The sequence below is a fragment of the Macrotis lagotis genome, chromosome 1, assembly GCF_037893015.1.
Source record: "Macrotis lagotis isolate mMagLag1 chromosome 1, bilby.v1.9.chrom.fasta, whole genome shotgun sequence".
Lineage (NCBI taxonomy): Eukaryota > Metazoa > Chordata > Mammalia > Peramelemorphia > Peramelidae > Macrotis > Macrotis lagotis.
Window position 1 is genome coordinate 640,480,624 of NC_133658.1, and position 21,769 is coordinate 640,502,392.

Below are 21,769 nucleotides of genomic sequence, written 5' to 3' on the forward strand. Positions count from 1 at the left end.
CAGAATAGCCAGTCTCTTTGCTGATGTCTAGGCAATACGGCTAGGCTCTGGTCATCCTCTCTGTTGCTTTTGTTCCTATGGGACTTAGCTTTGTTCTTTCCTGTCTGATGGGGTACAACAAAGAATAATCCTGATTGTATGACCTTCTGAATAGTAGCGCCAAAGAACTCTTTATTAAAAGGTACCTTTGTGGGGGAGAAACTACTGTTTTGATTCAGAGGTAGTATTGTTTAAGACAAGCTAGAAAGTGACTGTACACCTCAAATTTTTATTTTTTATGGCACAAAAAATAGCTAAAAGGGGATTTAGTAATAATCCTGTATTCATTTAGTTACACAGTTCTGACCACAAAGATGTGATGCTCTGCCCTCTAAGCCCCCTGCCCAGAAATTAACTCTATAAATATGAAGAAATGGTCAGCATGTTATATAGTAGTAGTGTCAAACTCAATTTAAAAATGGACCACTAGATTACACATAGGGAATCCCTATAAATGCTTGCTTATTTACTTAGAAAACCACATATTAACATTATCTATATAGTATTATATTTTTATTTTGTTAAATTTTTCCCAATTACATTTTTCTTTAGGTTTTTGCAAGGCAAACAAGGTTAAGTGGCTTGCTCAAGGCCACACAGCTAGGTAATTATTAAGTGTCTGAGGCTGGATTTGAACTTAGGTACTCCTGACTCCAAGGCCAGTGCTCTATCCATTGTGCCACCTAGTCATCCCTCCCAATTACATTTTAAAACTTTGAGATGGTTGTGGGCTGCATGTGGCCTGCATTTGGTATTTGTGATGTAGGAGGGTAAAGAGCTGACCTTGAAACCATGAAGATCTGGGTTCAAATCCTATCTCTTTTTTTTTGTTTGTTTTTAGGTTTTTGCAAGGCAAATGGGGTTAAGTGGCTTGCCCAAGGCCACACAGCTAGGTAATTATTAAGTGTCTGAGACCAGATTTGAACCCAGGTACTCCTGACTCCAAGGCCGGTACTTTATCCACTACGCCACCTAGCCACCCCTCAAATCCTATCTCTGACATTTATTTACTGGCTGGAGAAGACACTTAATCATCAGTGCTCTGGGTCAAAGGAGTCAAACTAATCAGACCCCTTGCCTAGCAAAACTTCCACAGTTTTCTTGGAATCAGGTTGAAATGTAATTGGGAAATATTTAACAAAATAAATAAAAATACATTAAAATAAAGGTGTTAATTTGTGGCTTTCTAAGTCAAAATGTGGACAAAGGAGGATCTGTTTCTATTTGAGTTTGACACTACTGCAATTGCAGCAAAGATGTTGAATCTAACAAATAAGAGGAAATTTCTTTACTGGAGAGTTTTCTAAATGACGTGATTATTCAGCCTTACATAGAATACTACCTTTAGAACTATTTAGGATGAAAAGAAGCAGAGTTGCATGTTCCTTCCATATTTCTTGCCTGTATTGTCCATAGGGTTAAAGTGAACTGGCGCAGAATTGACTGAGTTCATTTTTTCTAGTTGTTTTATTCAGATGTGGAGATCAGTAGTCTTTTCTCAAACTAGAAATGAACATTGACCCTGAATGATATGGCACATTCATTAGCTAGAATAATAATCTGGGTTCCAGAAACTTGAATTGAAGGACTAGATTACTGTTTCACTGGTGCATGAGTGTGTCTGGCTCTAGAGAGATATTTTGAACAAAAGTATAGTTCTGTATCTCTTCTCTCTTACCTGGGTTATCTATTAGAAAGCAATCTCAGGGGACCAAACGTTATTCATCCCTCAGGACTGGAAATGGTGATTTATACAAAATTTAATTCTACTGTAGTGGAGAGGGTTCTGGGCTTGTTGGAAGATTTAGCTTCAGATATCCCTTCAGATACTTACCACCTATGTTATTATGGGAAAATTACTCAAACTCTCTGTGCCTTAATTTCCTCATCTGTAAAATTAGTAGGTTGAACTCTATGGCCTTTCTAGCTCCACATTTATATGAGCCTAATAAATAGTGGCTAAATGAAATGGGCAGGCTCACATCTGTGAACTGAGTTTGCTGGTGATTACTTTAAATTAAGCATTTGACCTAAATGAAATATTGATTCAGACCAGATTCAGTTTGAAAGACTTTTCTAGTTATAATGGGGTCAATAATTTGAGAAAATCTATATATGTTATAATTCAAGATGGCTCAGTAGATACTATTGAAAAAATGTTGTTTCAGTGTTAATTGTTCATTCTAGTTTGGGTTCAAACACTGAACTAAAAATGAAAGCCAACTCATTAAAAATTAAGTCATTATACTGATTTAAAAAAAAGAAAATGTGAATATTGGAAAGTCTCATTGACATTTAGTAATTATTGTACCATCTTGCAATTTAGCAAGGAAGAGAGAAATATTAAGCACCGAGGTCAAGTCATCATACTGTTTTGTGTATATTGACATGTATGAGTGCAGAATTCTAATGTTTTTTTCAAAGCATAAACAGTATTATTAATGAGATCTTGGGCTTGGGAAATCACTTATTCATTTTGTCTGAGAAATGCTTCCTGGAAGAGGGAGTACACCTTAGATTCTATAAATAGTTGCTTAAGTGGGTTTTGATATGGCACATTATGAAGGCATATGCATTTTATCAAAATGATAATTAATGGTTTAATGGTAAATAACAGAATGGAAATATCAGATATATGTGTCTGTGTATGTGTATTTGATTCTTTTTCAACCACTAGGAAAACATCTTTCAAAGACAAGTCTGGGCAAAGAGATTTAATTAGAGTTTCTTTTGTGTGTTCTTTACAATGTGTGACTGCTGTTAGCCATTGGACAAGTTGAGAATTCCACTTTTAATATTCTTCAATTTATATCTACCTTTGTGAAATCCCTAAGCAATTATCATTTTCTCTCTTCCTCAACCATAGCAACAAATATTCTTAGCATTCTGGGAAGCAGTACTAAAGCTCTGTCTACAATTAAACCACACATGTACACACATGTATAAATATTATTGGTTATTTTAAAAAATTATTTTTGTTGTAAAATTAAATATCAGATAAGATTGTCATTTCTATATACATAGATCTGAAAAGGGGTGAGAAAGGGAGAAGCATACATGAAGTTATTATTTATTATGTAAAGCTATCTTTCTCAGTCATTCACATACACACACAGAGTGTAACTTTCAAGCTATCCTTCTTGTTTGTGCTTTCTGGACTTTCTTTGCATTAAAAAAAGAAAAAAGAGGTCTCAATAACCTTCCTTACTTTTTCCCCTTCTTTCCTTCCTTTCTCTCTCTCCTCTCTCTCTCTCTCTCCTCTCTCTCTCTCTCTCTCTCTCTCTCTCTCTCTCTCTCTCCCTCCCTCCCTCCCTCCCTCCCTCCCTCCCTCATTCTTTTCCCTCTTATACCATAATTTGTTTATTGGTTGGTTCATTAATTCTTTATTTATAGGCAAATGTCATGCCTGAACTCTGTTTCTGCTGCAAGAAAAGCTACATTTCCTAAGGGTGGTGGGACATATTTGAGTATCAAGTGATGAATTGGCTATGGAGCATTTAGGGTCTGGAAGAAATGAAACTGCTCCAGACTTCAGGATAGTGAAAATCAGGAGGTTCACATTCTATAGTCTTCTGATAATCATAGATCTTCCTTGGTCCTTGATTTGGGTGTTTCTTTTAATGAAGAACTCACACAATTAGCAATTAGCATGCCTCCACAGTTTACTTTGAATCCTGCTATATACTGAGTAGAGAAATAGTGAGGTGTCTGTTGAAACTCTTTAAACAAGAAAAGATGTAGATAAAAAATTCACTTGTCAAATTGTCTAGGGATGAAGTGATCTATATATAGCAGGATTGATGTCATTTAGTCTTTTTGTCTCCAGACTTGTTTTGTACAATTAGCTGCATCCTCTCTAGCTAAATGGAAAAAATTATAAATAACTCATTGAAACCAGGAACTGTTTAATTTTTGTGGTGTATCCTTACAGCCAAAGCAATGCCAAGCACTTAATAGGAGTGTAATATTGAAGCTGACTGATTGATAATGTTCTTAATTAAATGATAATTTTTGGGAATTGATGTTTGTTACCTTGTCCTCATCCTCTACCCTAAATGACAATTTTCAAAACCAGATTTTACATTTTAACCTTGAGTGCCAAGTTTCCTTTAACACACTATAATCCTTTGTGCTGTGGTTTTGGATTTCTTTCTTAAACAGGGGAAGCTGTGCCTGAAGATGAACAGATCAGCGCTAAGGACCAGAAAAATCTGGAACCCTGTGACAATACACCCATCATAGATAACATGGCCCCTGTTGTCTCTAGCATCTCCACAGAGGAGAAACAGAAGTATGATGAGGAGATAACCTGCTTGTACAGACAGTTGGATGATAAGGTTTGGCCCTTTAAATTTCTTTGGGGAGGAGGTACATGTTTATAATTATGACAAGCAAGAAGTCGAGATCATTAGCATGCAAACATTTTCAATGGTTTCTCTGTTATACCAAAGAAACATATTATCTGGGGTTAATTCAGCTTAAAAAGCAGTCCTGGGGGGCGGCTAGGTGGTGTAGGGGTGGCTAGGTGGCATAGTGGATAGAGCACTGGCCCTGGAGTCAGGAGTACCTGAGTTCAAATCCAGCCTCAGACACTTAATAATTACCTAGCCGTATGGCCTTGGGCAAGCCACTTGACCCCATTGCCTTGCAAAAAAATCTAAAAAAAAGAAAAGCAGTCCTGGGGAGGGGGGCAGCTAAGTGGCTAAGTGGATAGAGCACTGGCCCTGGAGTCAGGTGTACTTGAGTTCAAATCTGGCCTCAGACACTTATAATAACCTGGCTGTGTGGCCTTGGGCAAGCCACTTAACCCCATTGCCCTGGAAAAAAAAATAAAAAAAAGTATTCCCTTCCTTTAGATATGAATAGGGTTTTCCAAAAGAATTCTTAGAAGTTGGTAAATGGATTTTAATGTCCATCTTGCCTCCCCGCCCCATCACTCTCAGTCTATAACTCTAGGAGATACAAAAATAATATCAGTGAATTTCTAAGCTGGAATGAAATTTAATTGAATTGTTAAGACTAACCAGTGTGATACTTGATGATTGTTTCATAAAGATAGAACAGGGAGAATTAGGGAAGGGAGCCAATGCACACTCCCACTAGACCTAATTTTGAGATAAAGAGTAACTTTTCCCAAAGGCAAAATGTGTTCTTGAATTCTGCAGGAAGTTGGCCATCCCACTTCATCTTTAGTTCCCCATCTAAAGGATATTTGACCATTTCATTTTGGGTATGCTAAAACTTGGGAAGCCCAAAATGTTTGGCACTTGGAAAACTGTTTTTTCAGTGCATGTAATATTGAAAGTATTTAAACATGTAGAGTTGGGAGACTTATATTTTAATGCCCATTCATATGATACATGTTTTGATGTACTTGCTGGAGAGAGAGTAGAAAAGACCTTGAAAAAAATGATGTCTATACATGCCCAATGAAGGAAAGGGTAGGGATCCTAAAAGTAATAGATATTATATGGATGATTTATACCATGCTGATATTTGTCTTTGGTATATTCTAAATTTTTTTCAGTTCACCTTTTAAAAGGTTACTTATATTTTTGGTGCAATTTAATTCTACTGAATCTCTTCCTAAATGGCTCTGGGGATTCCCGAGATTCACATTGAGCAATTTTGTAATGTGAATACAGCCATTTCCTACATGTCCTCTGATTGGAATAAATGCTCAGCATCCAATATCTGATTAGGGAGTTGTCTGCAGTCTGTTGTATTAAGGGATCTTTTTGTGTTCACTATTTCTGAATTTATTTTATACATCCAGTGGTTAAATTGGGGGTAATCTGGCCCTTATGAATTTGTCTGTAATGCACTTTCATTTCCATGAGAGCTTTGTTAATTGATCTTTTAACTACAAGAGATGGTATTGCTTTTTCTTTGCTATACAAAATTTTTGTGCAGAAACCATTTATGAAGAGTTGAAAGAATTGTTATCACATGTGAAAATGTCTTGATGTCCTCAAGGACATGGACATGACTCTTAAAATGTGTAATATTTCCTTGGTTTAGTATTTCTCTTTGATTCCAACAATAGCAGAGAGAGTTCATGAGATGCTTTGGTCAAAATCAGTGAGCAGGATGTTAACATTTTAGTGATAAACCTCTCTGACCATTTTTGGGTTAGTCCTCAGTAGGCCCATACTTAAAGACTTTCAGCCCTGTTAGATTCTTCCAAAGCTCTTCTTGGAGAGCCTTTGAGGCAGCCATGATGAGACATCAGAATAGGACTTGAATGAAAGACGATATTTTCTTTGCATATTAATAGGAAAGAAATTTTCAGGATTATAGGGCAGAGCTAATCTGAAATTGTTACTTGTGTTTCACTTCTTTTTTTGGAATTAATAATTGAATTTTCAGAAATCACAAAGATATGCAGCAAAATCACGTGTTTCGTAGTAAGTGGAATAGTTCTGGTTCTTTGACACTATGGTAAGAGAAAGAGCTGATTCCAACTTGATTTTGTCTTCACCTGTTACTCATCATGGTCACTTCTAGGTCCCAGGAGAAGAGTTGGCAATCACTGCGTAGTCTTCTCTTTTACTTTATTTGGATGTTTATGCAACACCTGCAGAGTGCCAAAGAACATTAACAAAAACATCCTCTTCTCCAGTTACCTACATTCTAAATTTAGAAAACAAGACACTGACAGTGCCAGATTCTTATAACAAAAGCACCATTTTGGGAGGTTTTCTTTTGGTACACTTACTCATGACAGAAATCTAATTTGGATTTGGAATTGGGTAATAGAACTCCTCTGTATAGTTTGTTCAATAATTGAAGATTTATTGGTATAAAAAAGCCTATAGAGAAATTATTTCAAAGGCAACCATACAAGAGAAAAGAGAAGTTAGAAATAATACTGTCGGCAGGGAATGGAAGGCATAGGTAGCCAAACACTGGCTTTAGAATATTATTTCTACATCAAAAGCTGTAGCTTGTTAGTTGACAGCTTTGAAGGTCAGTCTCTTAGAGGGAACCCCCCAGGAGAACAACAAGCCCCTTCTGCTTCATCCTATCCATTTTTAGAAAAAGGCTGCATGTTACTGCATGTCAAATTCCTAGCCCTCCTCTGTTGTAGATTGATATTAGATGACTGTTCAGTTAGGTACTAGAACTTTATTTTTATGTTCTTAACTCTTCCTTTTTCCCCAGAGAAAGACAATGTGTGAATAAGGATTGTTTTGTGTAGCATTTTGAAGTCTATACTTCCAAATTTTATTTGAAACGATGAAAATGATAGCGGAGCATGCAGAGTTAATCTTCTGCTGCTAGGCAGCTCATGCCTGCTGTTCCGCCCACATCTGGGGGTGGGTAGCTTATCAGGTGAAAGCCAAGGGAACAAATTTACACTCCAGTTACAAAGGGCTTAAAGAGCCAACATCCAGGCTTTGACAGCAGCAACATCTAGTGGCAGAAAATTAGAACGAAAAAGATGAATTTGCCCAGGAAGAAGATCCCTTACCACCGAATCAATAGTTGCCCCTTTCTCATCACTCTCCCCACCTCTTCAGCCAAGCATTAACTTCTGCTTTCCTGCTCCTTCAGAATTTTTTTTCCTTATTTACAAATGGAATTCATCTCTCTACTGGAATGTTTCATTGCCAAAGATAAATACTTTCCCATAACTATAAAATTGCTGCTATTTCTCATTTCTCAGCCAAAATACAAATCATATCTGTACGTTATTCATACCGGGTCAATTGAGACTTCTGTTTCTAGAGTTTTGCTGAGTTAGGCATTTTCTAAATTGACCAGTTTTTTCGACCCAAGTATCTCTTTTCCATGGTTCCTCCATCCCTCCCAGTTTCTGAAATAGTGAGTTTTCCAATCAACTGAAAAGTAAAGGGGTTTCAGCAGACATCCTGGTAGAACCGCTACAGATAATTTGTAGCAGCTCTTCCTATCTTTGAAATGTTCATAATTTGGGATCTTTGTAAAATAGACAAGATGGTCTAAGTACTTGTTTTTTCCTTTTACAATAAGTCATAGAAAAGGCATCACATGAAGGTCCCCCTAAGGTTACTTTCAGTTATACTGTCTTGGTATTTTTGTAATTTCCAGGTGAGTAGGATTAGGGTTGTGTAGCATATTACACCTCAGAGAACATTTAGCTGTTTATCCATTATGAAAAGTGGATTTATAGATATTTTATGTTAATCAGATAAAAACATGGAACCAATTATTTATCTTCTGAAATTAGTAGGAGAGAAGAGTTATAATTTTCTCTTTAATCAATTATTAAATTTATATCTGATGTCTTAGTGGCAATTTTCTGGAAACTTAGGTGCCAAAAGTGGAATCACTTGTAAAAAAAATTAAATGTGCTGTTTCATTTCAGGATGATGAAATTAACCAGCAGAGCCAGCTGGCTGAAAAATTAAAGCAGCAGATGCTGGATCAGGATGAGGTAAAGACACAAACAAAAAACACAGAATTATTGGAATTTCTGTTTAATTCTGCAAATTGCAACTTTTCCAAGAGATTTAAAAATCACCTTTGCTTAACCCCATGAAACTTTTTAGTTGAGTTTTCTGCTTGAGTGCAATTTATAAAATGAGGCATCACTCAGTCTATGACTTTCTTAGCACCTTGAGGATTTCCATCCAGTCTGCCTGCCTTCCTTCCCTCCTTCCCTCCTTCCTTCCTTCCTTCCTTCCTTCCTTCCTCCCTCCTTCATTTAGTGAGGTCTCCATTCATCTTGAGCTGTAAAATGTCTTAACTTTGTCTATCTCTTTGAGATGGAACATGAATTTGTCACTACTTTAACAATTCAATCTAATCTCTGCTCTTACTTCTGATTCCCTATTTATTAATGATTACCATATAACAATTTCCTTCCCCCAAATCAGTTTAACAGACATTTCTGTGTTCAAAGCACTTATTGAATATTTAGATAATAAATAGTCCCTGCCCCAGTGAAATTTGACTTAATCATCCCATCTGCAAAATGGGGATAATAGAATAATCTGCTTTGAAAGACTTCTGATTCCCTCTCTTGTATTTATTGTATTTATGTATTTTTGGCTTTCAGCACTCCACATTTTATGAAACTTATAAAAGTTTATTCAGTCTTCTGCAGTTGCATGAAGTTACTAATCACATACAATAAACATACAATTAAATGTAAAACAGTATTATTATTTCAATTCACTACTCCCATTAGTTTTGTTCTGTTTTGTAGCTTTGTCCTTACTTTGACTAAAACTTAAAAAAAAATTTTTTTAAAGCTTTTAGCATCCACACGAAGAGACTATGAGAAGATTCAGGAGGAGCTGACTCGTCTCCAGATTGAGAATGAGGCTGCCAAGGATGAGGTGAAAGAAGTTCTTCAGGCTCTGGAGGAGCTAGCTGTCAATTATGACCAGAAGTCACAGGAAGTAGAGGACAAGACCCGAGCCAATGAACAGCTGACTGATGAGCTAGCCCAGAAAACGGTTGGGACATTTTCTAATGAGGGTGGGGATGGGGGAGGTTCTCTAGTTTACTTATCTGTTTTGGTGTTCTTCTGCATTTCTACTAAAAGGTGTTAAATATTTTGGGGATTGATGTCACAATTGACAAAAAAGCATGGAATGGATTTCTTTGTTTTGAGAACAAGTTTTCCTGGTAGACATTTAAAACTACTCCCAAAGTTAGTTAGATGTTCCTCAGCTTGCTGAACCATTTCCTTGAAATATCTATTCTGGAATCTGGTGTCTCAGGATTAAACCCTGGAATATTGTGGGAGATCAACCTCCATTTTAGGTAGCTAGGTGGTATAGTGGATAGAGTGTCAGACCTAGAGTCAGGAAGATTCATCTTCCCATGTTCAAATCTGGCCTCAGACACAGTTGATCCTGACCAAGTCACTTAACTCTGTTTCTCTCAATTTCTCATCTGTAAAATGAGCGGGAGAGGGAAATGGCAAACCACCACTCCATTATCTTTTGCCAAGAAAACCCCAGATGGGATTATGAAGAGTTGGACAACTGAACTGAAAAACAATTGAACAACAAACATCCTCCATTTTATTCTGTGTAATGTCAGAATGGATCATGTCTTGACTAATTGTATATGGTAATGCAATTGGAGACATGAATGTATGGCTGAATAGTGGAATATTTTGATTCATTTCCTTAAGTTCTTTTCAATGAGGAAAATAACTTGTAGTTGTAACCTTATGAAACTTATAAAAGTTGCCCACACTTACAAGGTATGTAAGGTATTTCCTCACAAAATTTTGTAAGGTATTTCCTCACAGAAATCTAACAGATACAAAATTTTGAACTCTAATGACAGAGTTGAGAAGTTGTAGTTACTTTTATCTTCCAAGGTCTTTCTATTTCCTCAAACCTACTGCTCCCCACATCTTGCCTTATCCTTTATTTTGATTTCTCTAAGATTCTACTTAACTTGATTTGTCTTGTTTTAAACTGACCTTTCCATTGCCCCTCTACTTGGCCTCCCCCTGCCCCTGCCACCTTCTTATTACATCTTGGAAAAGGTGGTGTTGGTTCTATGTAATTTGTGATGAGGTCAGTCTACTCTAGGTTCCAACAAGGCTTAATAGTTAGCTGTCTGGGGAGTAAGTTGCTGCTTTTTGCCCTTTACCATTTGGCAAATGTGTTTGCAGGGGAGAGAAGGAAACAAGGTTCAGTAGTGGACTGCTTCTCTGGGAACCTCTGAATAATAGCTTGGCATCATGAGAATTTGTCCAGTCTGTGTTATGGAAGTCATCCAAACTGGATTGGCAAAGGGTGTTAGCAGATGGTGCTGTGAAACTTAATCTACTCACCATAGGGGATGCAAGAGATGTCATTGACTTCATAAACTCAGCTAGGTAGCAGAGACATTTCTAATAATTTCTCAAGATAGGGGAGATAAATTTTGGAAATTTTGAAATTAAAGAAGTATTGGAAATACTGTAAAGACATTCATGAATTCCTTTTTTAAGGAATCTTGTGTTTAAAGTCCTATTATGTTTTTAACTAGTGAGAAGTCATTGAGAATGCTTTTTTCCTACTCAGTATCAATGAGTGATTTTTTTTTTATAGTACAATTTTGTTCACTCCCTTATCACTCATATACTATGTGCTACTAGCTAGTTCTCAAGTCATTTTCATAGTCTAATCAGTAAAATGTGTTATATTGTAAGAGATATATTTGGAAGAATTATGTAAATTGCTTTGTATTAACTTATGTGTCTTTGTTGCTGGAAGGACTTGCTTTCTTTGTAGGTTCAGTTAACTAGAAAAATACCAAGAAATCAAAGATAACTATTTTGTTGTTTCATGGAGTTAGTTAATAAGAATTTAAAGCATCTACTATGTACCAGACACAGTGATAACTTATATATAAACATAAAAAATTGAGAAAATCGCTGCCCTCAAGAAGGAATTCTTTTTTTGATGATTAAATATTAGGAATGGATAAGAAACTGGTTTGTTTATTGCTTTGGTAAGAAAATTAAGCTTTTTAAAATAAAAAGAATCTCTCCCTTTGATTTTTTGTTTGTGACAAAGATGATCTGCATTCAATTTATTTTTCTAAATAGAAGAATAGAAAAAAATGGACAACTATTTTTAAATTGATTCTTCTCAGAATATTGTTTCTGTGGATTTATTACATGAGCAAAATGTTTTAGAAAAATTTAATAGTGATTATTGTTAAGAGACTTATCAATTCTATAAGTCCATCTTCCAAGTGAGGAAAAAATCTGAGAGAATGGATTCACTTAGAAGACAAAGGCTAGGGATGTGATTGGGCTCTTAATAGAATGTAGGGGGTGGCTAGGTGGTGCAGTCGATAGATAGAGCACCTGCCCTGGAGTCAGGAGTACCTGAGTTCAAATGTGACCTCAGACACTTAGCAATTACCTAGCTGTGTAGCCTTGGGCAAGCCACTTAACCCCATTGCCTTGCAAAAACTAAAAAAAAAAAAGTAGAATGTGGGTTGAAATAGAAATCACATTTATTGCATTTTTAACAATTGAAATGTTCTGAATCAAAACAATCTGAATTTAACCCCTTTCCTTCCCTTTCTACTTTTACTTCCTTTTTCTCTTCTATTTTTTCATTTTTCTCCTCTAATTCTTTTTTCTTTCTTCTCTGTTCTCTTCCTTCACAGAATAAGTTGAGAAATATATATTTATAACATAAATGATGCCAATATTTGGTTTTAAAAGTAGCAAACATCTTTCTGAATTTTTTATAACTAATACTAATAAAAGAACTCTTTTCTGGGTAATGCTTTATAATATTCCTTAAAGTCATGTACTTTATACATGAGGTCCTTTTTTTTTTAAAAAAAAATAATATACTATTGGTGAATTCTTTCTAGACTACCTTGACTACTACACAAAGAGAACTGAATCAGTTGCAGGAGTTGAGCAATCACCAGAAAAAACGAGCCACGGAGATACTGAATTTACTGCTGAAGGATCTGGGGGAGATTGGTGGAATTATTGGCACCAATGATGTGAAGACGGTAAGCCATCTCAAGCTTTATTTTGGTGTCCATTCTTATAAAGTCAGCACATCATAGGGAAAAGGACTTATTAATTTGTAATCAGAGATGTTGGATTCATATTCCAGCTCTGCCACTGACTATCTGTGTGATCTTAGACAATCATTTGGTTTTTTTGGCTTCATTTATCTTGGTAAAATGAATCAGTGAGGTTATATAGTTTATACACTAGATTTAGAGTTAGAGAAACTGAGTTTTAATCCCAGCTATGCTATTTATTATGTATTTGACACTGGAAATCCTCTTTGGTCCCCAGTTTCTTATCTTTGAAATGAAAGAGTTTGGATTAAGGGGGTTCTAATATACCTTTCAATCCTAAATCTTTGATTTAGTGATCCCCAAGATCCCTGCCAGGTTAAACAATCAATCCATTGATAGATAAGCACATTTGAAATGCCTGCCATAAGCCAAGCACTTTCTGAGTGCTGGGGATGCAAAAGACAAAAATGAAACAGTCCTTGCCCTCAAGGAGCTTACATGCTATGAAAGCTAATCCTGTGAAGTTGGGAATATGTTGGGAGAAGAAGGTGACATTTGATTTTCAATTCTAGGAACCAGTCAGTCAATAAATATTTATTGACCATTTCCTGTTTACTCGATAGCAGGCACTTTTTTTCAGCACTGGAAATATAAAGAGAGGCAAAAGACAGTATCTTTTTTCAGAGGGCTTACAATTTAATGGATTGTGCTCACATTCAGATCTTGATTAGGTGACATTTAGGGAGAATGTATAGGGAGTTAGGAAAAAAAAAACCTTGGTGGATATGAAAGTTAACAGTTATTTACAGAGGGATTTATTTTCCTTTCAAAATATGGTGGGATAAAATTTGTCTTACTGCTCTGTTGTGTATCTTTAACTTTTAAGAAATTATTCCAGGCATGGCAGCTAGGTTGTGAAGTGGTTAGAGCACTAGCCCTGGAGTCAGGAGAACCTGAGTTCAAATCCGGCCTCATATACTTACTAATTACCTAGCTGTGTGATCTTGGGCAAGTCACTTAACCGCATTGACTTACAAAAAGAAAAAAAAATTATTCTATACTTGACAAAGACCAACTAAATAGCAACATTTCTGTATGTTGCATATCTTTACAAATACAAAACTGAAAAAGGCACCATCAAATAATAGTGGCATTTAATTCTGCATTTAAATGCTGTTACTCTTGATTTTTCCCATTTTAGAGTGGTGATATGGTAAAGAAGTTTGTTTAACTTATTACATTGGAAATAATGCACATGTAGGGAAATGTCCAAAAGACCAACTATGGAGAATGGAATGGAGAGGGTTGGTTATTGACTTTCATTCTCAAAGAGGACTAAAATGTCATCACTACATTAGAGTCAAGTTACAGTGTGTCTGACTGATTGATCAGGTCACTACAAGCTTGGAATGCTCTACCACAGGTCTTCACAAGTAATCCATATGAACATTTGGGGTAGATTCTCTAAATTTGCATATCTCATGTTTCTTTTCAGCAACTGAAGGGGTGGGAGAGTAGAAGAAGACTGGAAGGTGGGGATCAGAAGAGGAAGATAAGCTAAGAAACAGTTTCAATAAAGGACTTTTCTTCTAATGTAAACTGTCTGAAGTAAAGTTGCATTTATAGACAAAGAACAGAGTACAGCTAACTAGCTTACATGAGGATATAGCAATACCATCTTTAACTTCAGCAACACTGTGTTGTAGAAGTCTGATCTAACCTAACAGCTCAAATAATTTTTAATTATGGAAATGGAGAATGATCATAGAATGAATAATGGAAGTGCAGAAATACTAATCTTCTCCCCTGTAAAACCTATTTCAAGAACTGGTGAGTGATAGATTTGAGCTATCCTTCATGACAAGCCTAGTTTTTAGGAGGCATGCTAACAAGTAACAAAATGTCATAACTTAGGCAAGGAGAAACAAGGAGGCTCTACAGATAATCAGCCTTCTAAGAATTAAGGGCTTAGAATTAACTATATTGCTATAGTTATATAGGAAAAATGTATCTCACTCTTGAATTCCAGACTTTTAAGAAAGAATCAGAGATTAAATTTTAAAAGGGAGATAGTTTTAAGACACAGAAGACATACATGAGACTTTTGTCTGCATAATATTCAAATAACTATTTGAAAAGTGAAAATTCACTGTTATTTGAGGTTGACCAATCCTTAAATCCAATCCCATCCCTTCCTCTCTCTCTTATCTATCTTTAATTTATTTATTGATTTATACCAATGTTTTTATGATTTTTTAAAAAATAAACACTATTTTTATGATACTTGCCTGCTTTTTAGGTAGACAGTTTATGAGTAAGGAATTGTATAGGTTGAGAAGGAAAGACCATTGGACTTGTAGTCAAAAGGGGGAGCTGAATCTGAGTTCTGGCTCTGCTATTTAGTTGTTGTATCTTTCAGTGATGAACTTTATGGATAGTGAGGAAAAATTCAATTTGAGTATTTTTAAAGCTTAGTTTTCTGGGAAAGGAGATGTTGAACTAGGTGACATATCTTCAACTCTGGTTTTTTTTTTATGGAATAAATGCTTGTGAATGATTCTGAAACCTTAATGCAGAGTATTCAGATATCATGGAGTTTAATTCCATTTCATTGGAGTTTGGTTATTTAAGGTTTGATTTAATTTTTGGAAGAACTTATTGGTTCAGACAAACAAAATCCTAACATTTTGCTGATTACCAAGGCCTTTTAAAATTAAAGGCAAAGTTGATTTATGGAATGTTGGCTCCTTTTTCTGTCAATGAAAAAGGACATTATGTTAAGCTACAAAATAGAGCTGATGTAAAATGCAAATGAAATCAAGGAGTGCCTGGGTGTTGGAGCATTAAAACACTGCCTTAGGGAATTTGAAGCAGGAATAAAATAATTTAAAATACTCAACTGGATACTATTAGGAAGTTGCTCTTTTCCCTCCCTCCACCCTACTTGCAATTAGTTGTCGATTTAGTTGCCACATTCTGCTGATTCTGTGTATATATTCCTTGTGTCTATCCCCTTCTTTCCTTCCTCATTGCTATTTGCTTACTTCATAATAGATTTGAAATTAATGTGCCTAAAATAATATGTCCATCCTATAGTTTTGCCATGATATTCTTCCTCATACCGAGTCAGATCTGAATCTATCATTTCTTTCTTCAAAAGCCCATATTTACTCCCCATTGCTTTTCTGATAGTCCAGGCTCCTTATCCTAACAATCAAAGTTGCCCTTCTAAATATAGTTCCCATCTAGTTTTTCTGTCTTCTCTGTTATCCTTGTTTTGTACTCTTAAGTTTCCAACCAAACTGATAGTCTCTATCCCTTTATGTTGTCTAGTTCTACCTAGAAAATTTGCCTCTTCTTCCCATCCCAGCTCTCTCTTTCTGCCTGTAGATATCATGATATTCCCATTTGGGGCACTTAATTAAAATGCAATCTACTCCATTAAGTTTTCCCTAATCTCTCCCTGACCCCATCCCAATATGCTCTACCCTTCCCTCTGAACCTCTAGTATCTCTGACATTGCACTTATCATATCTTATCTAATATTATAATTATGTGTTTGCTTGTCTTTACCCTCTGAAATAGCATAAACTCTTTGAGGGCAGAAATTATGTCTGATGTATATTTGAATCATACCCTGCATACTGACATAGTACAGATAAACATAGTATGTAAACATAGTTTGTGCCATTAGAATAGGATTCAAAGTAGATTCTAGGATTTTCAGCTTTAGTTTATTTCATTGACAAGCATTAATAATTTTAATTCTTAGTGACTGTGTTTTTTTAAAGAAGTAGTATTCCTTGGAGAGAAAGTTTATCATTTCTTCAGATTCACTTGCTGAGTAGAAACTTTTCTTATTTGATCAGGGATATTTGATTGGAGCAGGTAGGTGGCAGATAGAATGCAAAGCCTAGAACAAGAAGACTCATCTTCCTGAGTTCAAATCTGGCCTCATACACTTACGAACATTGAGACACTGGACAAACCCCTTAATTCTTTTTGCCTCAGTTCCTTGTTTGTAAAATGAGCTATAAAAGGAATGGCCAACTACTCCAGTAGTGACTTACTCCAGTCACTCACCATGACTAAACTGGATTGATGAGGCAGTACAATATGTAGATTTTTTTAAGCCAGAAGGTAATAGATTAGAGACTTTTTTCTGTGTCTTGTATTTCTGATATGCTACTCAAATCCAAGGCATCTGGTGAAGCTATGAGGAACAGTCTGTTACCAAACAAAAAGAAAACAAAAATGATGTGAGTTGGAATCTTCATTAAAAAAAAAGAGAAAAGACTGATTTTTCTCTAAAATCAGTGGTACCTACCTTGAAAATTATTTTGTCATCTACCAAAATTAAAAGGAAAATATTTCCAAGAAAAGTAAATCAAAAGAGTATAGAAACTTAGTTTTTCCTGCTTCTTGCCTTTTTTCTTTTTAATCCTGCCTTGATTTCTTTTAGGTTCTGAAACAGGGAATCCCCTATGCCATGTCTTCATTTTGGACTAGAAAAGGCAATAACTCATCTACTTTTAATTCCTTACAATTCTATACCTTTGGAAGGTGGCAGAGGGGAAAGGATGTTGGGGGCAGAATCTTGTCTTTCCTGTTTTCATGGTATCAGAGAGATAAGTCAAGTTGGAAAAGGCCATTTCCCCCAATTATTTCCCCACTTGCTGATGAATTTGAAAATGATGTAAGAATATAGTCAGTATATATTCTCTAACTTTTTCTCTGTGTTGGCCTTATGCTAGTAAACAAGAGATCTAATCTGATTGTAGATCCTTCTAGTTTCTTATTTAAGACAGACAGACAGTGTGGTGTGGAGGAAAAGCTCTGTCTTACCCAAGTTAATATCCAGAATGTGTTACTTGTTACTCATATGACTGTGGACAAATCACATGTTAGTAATAACACTTTTACTGCTTGCCTTGAAGGGTTATGATGAGAAAAGAGCTTTACTCAAGTATTATATCAATGTGAACTATTCTTACATTTAAAAGGAAGGACACTGTGAGGAATGTTTTATGGGCAAGGACACTTTAATCAGAAATGTAACTAGCTTAAGTAAAATGATCCATTACTCTGGGAGTCAGAAAGCTCTGGTCTATAGCTTTCAGCTTTGAAAATGGAATTCTAGGCAATGCTAAACACAGAGAAGATATGCAACTTAATATTTGCTAAATTCTGAAAGCTGGACTTTAGGTCATTCCTGATGATTAATTTACTTCATATTTGTTGCAGATCCTTCAGAGCTCATCTAACTCTACATTCTCAGTCCTAAAAGGTCACTTAAAAACCTGCCAATACAAAATGAATTATGATAGTAGCTACGATAAACTAACACACCTTATTCACAACTATTAGGAACTCTATAGTATTGAAAAACCAGGTTCTAGCCCAAATAGCAAATCTTAATCTGTATTCACATACTAGTGTAACCATAGCAATAAATGCCTATTTGCTGAAATGCTGTGATACCCTCTGGTGGTTGAACAAAAAATATAAATCACTTAACTAATATTTGTATAGTGAATTGTTTAATCTACTTATATAGTTAGTTCTTCGTGACTACGTTTACCTGGGGGATTGTGAACTTTTATTTTGTGTGCCTTGCTTTAACTTCTCTCTTGTCCAATAGGGATCTAAGTAAAGAGCTGAAATGCTAGACTGTAACTTGACTAAGAGATAACATGATAATTTTGGTTTGCTGTTAAATACTAGAACTTAACTGAAGGAGATGGTGGATCTTTAAAAACACAAAAGCTCTGAAGAATTTGCAAACCAATATGAAATAAATTACTCAAGAAGGACTTAAAAAAGACTCCTCTCCACTCCTCTCCAGGAGAACAGTTCAAACTAGGAATGAAGGGATATATAATACATTACATTAATAATCAGGAAAAATAACAAAACCATAAATCCTCTAGATACTAGGAGGCTATGGGAATCTTATGTTTTTAGTCATTGGATTCTCTTAACTACAAATAAAGAAGAAAATTCTTTTTTGTTTGACTTCTTACTTTTGGAAATTTTTTCAACATATATGATTCCATTATATTTTTTGGTTGTATTTTTCTTTTAGGGAAAAAGAACTCAAAAGAGAAACGATTTTAGTAAAAAAAAAAACCCAGTCTTAAATAGTACTTCTAGATCAGATTTACATGGGAGATTATAGACTTTTAAACTTAAGTCAACATAGCACAGAAAGTCCAATTCATTATCTCTTTTATGACTCAAGATTTTGCTAGTTTGAGGTCTTTGGATTCTACTTTTAGGACTTCAGGGAAATTTATTCAAAAGTCATTTTACAAATGAGATAACTGAGGATTGAACAGGGGAATAAACTTGCCCAAATTAGTAATAGGCAGAGCAAAATTCTTAGTCCAACAATTTTTCTTTGTTACCTTGTGAATGGCAATTATCATTTCAAAGGCTGTAAATAGAGAAGAATGAATTTAATGGGTGCTGACTGCAATGTATCTCTTGAAGGTGTCTCTGTGTGGTTGTTTCTTTTTTTACTAAAATAATTTCTTTTTTTGTGTTAACCTCTTTATCCTAAAAGAATAGAAAGGCCAAAAATCTTGTTAGGAGAGTTAAAGAAGTTCACTAGAGTTAACTAAGTGGCACAGTGGATAAAGATTTGATTTCTCCTAAAAAATATACATGAGATTCAATGTTCAAGTTCTTTATAAATAGGTATTATTATTATAATATTATTAATTAGCATATATAGCTTTGACTTTGAGAAGATAGCCAATGAATGTGGGGTAGGAGTTGCTGAGAAATGTCAAGCTAGGAAAGCCAAAACCTAATGCAGCTCCATTTCAAAATAATTTGGTCCTGTGATTTCAGAACTTTTCTAATTTCTTCTTAAACATGTCTCAGATTTTTTCTTGGCCCTAATAACTCTAGGTAATAACTATGGATGTTTTGTTTGAATATAGGGTTGTAGATGATTAAATGAATGACATTGGTAACTGACTCAGAAAGATCATTTCTTAATTTCAAAGTTCTCTTATCTCTTGACCCCTTGATCACTTGTCCCCTTGATCACCCACCTCCATGAAGTATTTGATTAAAATGCAAATTATCAACCTGATGAATGTCTTTATCAAAATTCTTCCTTAAAGTTTACAATAATGGAAACTTTTTAACACTGCTTTTGATGCCTAAGGGGATCCAGAGAGGAAGGGTCAATCTGAAGTTTTGATTTCTACCCAGTGGACCAAAAGTAAGTAGTGGCATCCTCTTATGTACTCAGTTAGCAGATGTGAATGGAGTGATTGAGGAAGAGTTTACTATGGCCCGGCTGTACATCAGTAAGATGAAGTCTGAGGTGAAGTCTCTGGTGAACCGGAGTAAACAGCTGGAAAGTGCACAGATTGATTCCAACCGGAAGATGAATGCCAGTGAGCGGGAGCTTGCAGCCTGCCAGCTGCTAATCTCACAGGTATGTCATTCTGTTCTTCCCCATCTGTTATCTTTTCCTTTTTGAAATAACTTTGTCCTTTGTGAAGCTAGTTAGGATGGTCAGATATAGTTAACATATTTGTTCACATTCCTATTTTACATAAGAATCACTTAGAATAACCATGGGCAATAGAAATTTCCTGTGAGACAAGATAGCTAGCACAAGTTTAAACTTGAAGTAAATTATTTTTATTTTTTGTCATTTGAACTTCCTGAATCATCTAGATTTCCTTGGTAAGAGTCTTATACTTAAGCTATTTTTTGATAAATGGAGAAATGCAACAAAATCTAGAATTTTTAAATAATTAATATGTTAGAAGAAAATCTGTTATTGCAGGATTCTTTTTGAAACTATCTTTTCAGTGGATATTCATTTTTTTCTCCTATGTGTTTAGTTTAATATAGGAAAATCAGAATTGCTCTTCCTAGGGCAATTACCAAGCCTCTCTATTAATTTCCCTGCCATCAAGTAAGGCTAACACTTTTTCTATTATAGGAAAAAAATTGAAAACACCACTCTTTGTTACATTGATATTTTCATTTGTTTTCTTATGAGTAATTCAATGTGTTTTTGAATAATTCATGTCATACATCTATAGCAATGAAATTGGTTAGATAGAAAAAATAAACTCATTTTTAGATAATAATTTGAAATGGAGGGGAAAACCATGTCCTGAAACATATTTTACTACCCTAATCCTAAAATATTAAAGAATATTTGGTGTTAGACACATATCTTGCCATAATTATTTTACCATCCTATTCCAGTAAACAGCATTGTACCTTGTGGCATAACAAAGTTGTTATTTGGATACCAGGGTTCATTTTCCTGAAGCAGTATTTTGAAAGAAAGGATTCCATAAAACTGACTCTTCTGTGTGGCAGGAGAATCTTCTTTGTAGTGTCTTCTTCTGAGCAGAAGCTGAAGGTTCATGAAACAGAATCTTCCAGATGTTTGGAAGGAACTGGAATGATGGATTAAGTCCATCATTCAAACATTGTTTTAAAAGAAAAAATTAAGAATTTAATTGAATTTTTCTTTTAAAATAGTTATTAAAGTAATAGCGGTCCCTTATTCATTTAATATTTTTTGTTAAGCATGAAGCAAAAATCAAGTCTCTGACAGATTACATGCAAAACATGGAGCAAAAGAGGAGACAGTTGGAAGAGTCCCAGGACTCACTGAGTGAAGAGCTGGCTAAACTCCGTGCTCAAGGTAACTTTTATAATTTTTCCTTATTGCTCTCTTGGTCAAATACACACACACACACACACACACACACACACACACACACAAAACATAGCCTTGCTACATGAACTATAACCTGAGATATTAATTTATGTTCCATTGATAACATTTCCCCTTTCCTTCATCTACTGCTGATCATTTATTGATGATTTGAATAATAATTAGGGAAATCTTAAGGTGGTAGTATGGGTGTGCTTTGGAAAGAGCATTCAGAATTATAAGACCTAGATTTGAATGCCTTTTTACTTACTAGTTTACAAGCCCTCATTGAGATTCTTTTTTCATATCTTTAAGAGGAGGACAGGCAGTGGTATATTGGAGATAGTTTCATAATTGGAGATTAGCCTTCCAAGAGCCAATTGTTAAATTTTTCAAGGTGAGCATCACATTTTGGAAAGTGGTGAGCATTACACACCAGGGTGGTTTATTGTTTTGATGATTGTCTAGATATAAGAAATTGGTGGAGAAAATGTCAATAATGCAGATTAAACTTAAAAGCATTTTCTGTGTATT

At 35.2% G+C, this 21,769-nt stretch overlaps 1 protein-coding gene across 8 annotated transcripts in view; it reads left to right on the forward strand.

The window, feature by feature from the left end:
• The window catches only part of KIF5C (kinesin family member 5C), a 228,390-nt gene that overhangs the window by 165,915 nt on the left and 40,706 nt on the right, over window positions 1-21,769 (forward strand). For all 8 annotated transcript variants that reach the window (XR_012474162.1, XR_012474159.1, XR_012474160.1 and 5 more), the window contains 6 exons: window positions 4,201-4,376; window positions 8,390-8,458; window positions 9,279-9,485; window positions 12,370-12,516; window positions 19,799-19,987; window positions 21,106-21,223. Coding sequence is in view for 4 of the 8 variants with exons in the window: in XM_074215135.1 (XP_074071236.1) it covers window positions 4,201-4,376; window positions 8,390-8,458; window positions 9,279-9,485; window positions 12,370-12,516; window positions 19,799-19,987; window positions 21,106-21,223 (906 nt within the window). In the remaining 4 variants the exon portion in view is untranslated. The remainder of the gene's footprint in view (window positions 1-4,200; window positions 4,377-8,389; window positions 8,459-9,278; window positions 9,486-12,369; window positions 12,517-19,798; window positions 19,988-21,105; window positions 21,224-21,769) is intronic.